At 38.0% G+C, this 5,000-nt stretch overlaps 1 protein-coding gene across 1 annotated transcript in view; it reads right to left on the reverse strand.

Moving 5' to 3' along the window:
• LOC143018027 (uncharacterized) overlaps nucleotides 1-5,000 on the reverse strand; it is a 12,133-nt gene that overhangs the window by 2,061 nt on the left and 5,072 nt on the right. The window contains exon 4 of the mRNA XM_076173066.1: nucleotides 260-575. Coding sequence (XP_076029181.1) covers nucleotides 309-575 — 267 coding nt within the window. The 3' untranslated portion in view covers nucleotides 260-308. The remainder of the gene's footprint in view (nucleotides 1-259; nucleotides 576-5,000) is intronic.

The raw sequence follows: 5,000 nt of genomic DNA on the forward strand, positions 1-5,000 counted from the left end.
AGGGCAGATTCGGACAGAATGGGACATCGATTAATAAAAACATTATTTTTCTCAAGTCTTCTTCTAAGTTAAATGTGATCGACTGGCGTTGGCCCGAATAAAATCTGTGAAGATTGCCATCGGCTCGACGGCGTTAATTTGATAGACATGGCAATCTAGTGAATAAATTTACCTGAAAGAAATTGTATATGATTGCACTATCTATTGTTTTCGGATATAACTTTTCAAAGTAACTGCAGACATAGAAAATTGTATTCACCTCTATATGTGACTTTATTTGAAGGATGAACCAGTCCCGGGTTAACAGTTTAGTAGCCTCCTCCTCCTCCATAAGGACAGACAGTGGTGTAGGTAGGTTTCTTGTTGGTCTTGGTGATGGTCACGTATCCATGTTTGGTCTCGGTGACAGTGACATACATGTACTGTTGTTGGGTTTCCACGTTGGTCTTGGTGACGTAGTGAGGCTCATCCTCTGTGACAGTGACGTAGTTCTGCTCGATTTTGGTCTCCGTCACCACGTGGGGCTCTTGCACTGTCTTGTACACAACCTCTGTCTCTGTCACGTAATAGGGAACCTGAAAGAGAAGGCAAACGTCACTGAAAGAATGAAAAAAATGCCCAATAAGCACCTGTGAGTTGAGGAAGAAGCCAAATGTTACTGACACAAATCCTCATGTAAAGACTCCCATTAATATTCTGGACACGGTGATGCAATTTGTAGCACTGACGTGTTGAAAAGATTGAGATTCTCCAGGCTGTCACCTTCGACGCGGTGACGCAAAAGTCGATTTTGTTCTCTAATAGCAAATAGCATTATTCTGCTGAATTGGCCTACTGTAATGACAGGTTTAGATATTCCAGCACAGAAAGACAGACTTGGGATAGAATAGGATCTTGAACGATTTAGATGATTTGTTCCAAGTCTATTCCCAAGCTGAATGAAACAGTCTGGCGTTAGTGGACTGATGGGGATACTGGAGTTAACCATACAAAATGTCAAAGGTTAGTGATCCCAAAGGTCTAGGAAGATTGGTCACATTAGAAAGTGTGTGAAGGGGAAGGGTGTATGTGTAGTGGGGTTCAGGTAACTGCAATTGATTAAATTGATGACCTGAACGTATTGAAACTGAAGGAATCATAAAAAATTAAGTAAGCATATGCAGAAGATTGACAAATGAATAGGTAAGGAAGTAAATAGATAAATGAATGAATTAACAAATAAACAAGTAAACAAGCAAATAAAGAATTAATGAATGAATGAATAAATAATAGATAAATAAATAGATAAAAAGTAAATTAATAAATAAATAGGTGACTAAGCGAATAAAGAAACAAATGAATGGATCAGTAAATAAACAGAGATACATGAAAAAATAAATGAACAAATAAACAAATCAATACATAAATGAATGAATAAAAAATAAATATATACAAATAAATTAATAATAGATGAATATGTAGATAAACACAATGAATAAACAAAAACACGAATAAATGACGAGACAAATGAATAATGGATAAATATAAGAGTAATGATAACTGTTGCTTCAAGATTCACTGGCTGAAAGCTCGGCCTTCACAGTGGTCATCAATGGTTCTCAGGCCCTCTCCTTGGTCTCTCTGTATTTTTTTTTCATGTGTGTATATTATCAGCTAGTAGAAGAAAGAGATTTATAACACTCCATCTGTGAAAAACTGGAGAAAATGCAATTGAATTTGATGAGAGAGAGAGAAAGCAAGAGAGATTTTGGACCCAGTCCGGAGACGGGGTTTCGTGGATCAGATGTTTCTGGTAAGGCAGATATGTGAGAAAGCTTTGGGAAAAGGTATGGATGCCTTTGGGTCTTTATGGATTTGGAAAAGGCTTGTGACAGGGTAGGCAGGAAGGCACTGTGGGAGGTTTTGTAGATGCATGGGATAGAAGGAAATCTGTTAAGGGCAGTTAAGAAATTTTACAAGAGTAGTAGAGCCTGTGTTAGAATGAGAAATGGAGATATTGAGTGGTTTGAAGTAAAGGTGGGACTTCGTCAGGGATGTGCCATGTCGCCATGGCTGTTCAATGTGTACATGGATGGGGTGGTGTGGGAGGTAAAGGCAAGGGTAATGGGAAAGGGACTGGATATGGTTAAAGAAAATGGAGAAAAGTGGGAGGTGAGCTGGTGGTATGTGTTGACAACACTGCGTTTGTGGCAGGGTCAGAGGCGAGATTAAGGAGGTTAGTGATGGAGTTTGGGAGGGTATGCTATAGAAGAAAGCTGATGGTAAATGAAGGTAAAAGGAAGGTGATGAGATGTACAAGGATAGAGGATGGCAGTGAGTTGAAAGTAAGTCTTAAAGGAGAGAGGCTGGAGAAAGTGGATATCTTTAGGTATTTTGGGTCGCATATGACAGGAAAGGGAGGAGTAGAGGTGGAGGTAAATTGTAGACTGAGTGAAGCAAGTAAATGTTTTGGGGGGATTATTATTATTTTTTTTTTTATAAGAAATAGGCATCTGGGAATGGATGCTAAGAGGACGATGTATGAAGGGGTGAGTGTGCAGATAGGGCTGGTGTAAAAGTATTGGGATGGTTTGGACACATGGAATGAGTGAAGAAAGATTAGTAAGAGATGTGTGAAAGTTAGAGGTGGAGAGAGTGAACTTGAGATGAGATGGATGGATGGGGTGAAGGAGGCGTTGAGAAAGAGGGTAATGTCTGTTGAGTAAGGAAGGGAGAAGGCAGGAGATAGGGATGAGTGGAGGTTGATTTTGTATAGATGATACTGTTATGCAAAGAAAGGAGTAGGTTACGTGCCTTTGACTTAGCTAACTGTAATAAGTGGGAAAAACTCTTGGTATATATACATACATACATACATATATATATATATATATATATATATATATATATATATATATATATATATGTATATATATAATATATGTATATATACATATGTATATATATATATATCATATATATATATATACATATTTGCTTGCAATCTGAAAAAAAAACAGAATGTGACGCCTTCTTTTTGATGGAATAATTATTTTGTATGAAACTTCTAAAGCCACATCAGTGCCCTGAAAAAGCCACAGATCGCCGACCACTGTGCTAAGGTAAGGTTGGGCAACATTTTAATGCGATCAATCGTTGATGCAAAAAATTTCTTACGTGCTGGAAATTTATTATTTACTACCTTTTAAGTATTAGGGGAACTTTAAGAAAAGAAAGAAAAAAGAAGTGGTAAAACCAAAGAATATTGTAAGCGTGATTTGTAAGTCGTGTCAGATTGAATGAATGTAAATCTTAATTAAATAAATCTTACTTAAAGGTCGGTCTTACCATTATATAAAATTCTAGCTGTCATATACAATCATGCAATTCAAAGATTCAGTTTTTAACATCAGCAAAATAATTGAAAATATTTCTCAATTTGACAGTTGCAACAGAAATTTGTGTTTATGGCAAATATGTTGAACAGCAGGCTTCATGAACTTTGGATATAAACTTTTTCAATTCGGTCACTGAAAACGAAATAATCACTTCGGATAACTTGAGCCTTTTGTGGTGTGACACTTGTATTTAATTCAGATTTAATTTTAAAATTTTATGTAGCTGCACGGAGATTTTGCTTACCAATGATTTTATTATTTACGAAACATGAAAGAACATATAGAATTGTGGTAAAGGAGTCGTCACGCCATGTATACCTGTCGACTGATGTAGCAGATAAACAGTACACAAAACCAGTGTCGTCAAGAAATTTTATCATAACTGCCGCATGCAGGTCTTCAAAGCCATTACTTTCATCGTTTTTTATGAATATATAAGATCATATTCTTTTGAATTGAAATGTAAAACTCAACAAAGAAGTTGTCGGTTGATCCATTTCATCATTTTCTTAGGTGAACCCGCGTGCCGGAGAAAAGTCGTTGGCATAACACGCTTGGCACGAATGCCAATGGTTGCATGTGCTAGGGGATTTCCGTAGAGTAAACTCGCCTTGCGGCAACCAGAATAAATGTACAAGTCGTGAACAGATGTAAAAAGGTTAATAACGATAGGTTTCAGCCCTTCAGTTGTTTAAAATCGCTTGACGGCACTCATTTGTTATGAATACCAGTAAAAAGGGTTCATCAGTTTTTCGATGTCGATGGGAGTGTACCTACTGAATAAAACCATCTGCCGCCAACCAGAATGAAAATATATCATAAAGAATATTAAGTAATGGCGATAGCAGAAATTTAATCTTTAGGGAATATTTTGTGAAGTTGCAGGTGTATAAAAGTAGGTTGTATTCTGTCTATTCCTGTAACATTCCCTCTGACTGGAGAAAAGGTCTGGAAAATAGATAGGTAGGACTGCAACACCTGCTTAGTGTCCTGGGAAATGTGCTCACCCATCTGCTGCTGACACGGGTTTTACATTTGCTAAAATTTCAGAGGCCTGAATAATCTTGGTTAACGCCTAGTAAGTCAACAACTGACCGGATCTTAACACTTCCTGCTCCTGTGGAGTGCTGACGTGATTTTCAACAGGGGTTTCTTGCAGACTATATTGATCTTAAGAAGGCGTTTGACTCTGTGCAACATGGGGTGCTCTGGGAACTTCTGCAGATCCGTATGATTCATATGAGTATTATTGACTTCGTGTCTGGCTTATATTCTGGGACTGAGAATATTGTGAAGTATGGAAGAGATGTGTCCGGCTTCTTTTCTGTTAATTCAGGAATGAGGCAAAGGTAATTCCTTATCTCATCACTTTTCAACACCTGCATATACTGGATATTGGAGAGAATTGTTGATCATTGTTATTGTAGAGTATCCCTTGGCAGCACCAGGATCAATGATTTTGACTTGCCGATGATGCACTTCCCGAAGTCATTGAGGGTCCTAGTTACAGCCCTCGAGTCACTGCGCAGGGAGGCGAAGCCATTTGGACTCTAGGTCTCCTGGACCGAAGCCAAGAACCAGCAGGTGTTTGGGGGTTTGCTAGATGATACAGTTTAGTCTGTC

Source organism: Oratosquilla oratoria, chromosome 33 (assembly GCF_046742065.1).
Source record: "Oratosquilla oratoria isolate Oo_2021 chromosome 33, ASM4674206v1, whole genome shotgun sequence".
Taxonomy (NCBI): Eukaryota; Metazoa; Arthropoda; class Malacostraca; order Stomatopoda; family Squillidae; genus Oratosquilla; species Oratosquilla oratoria.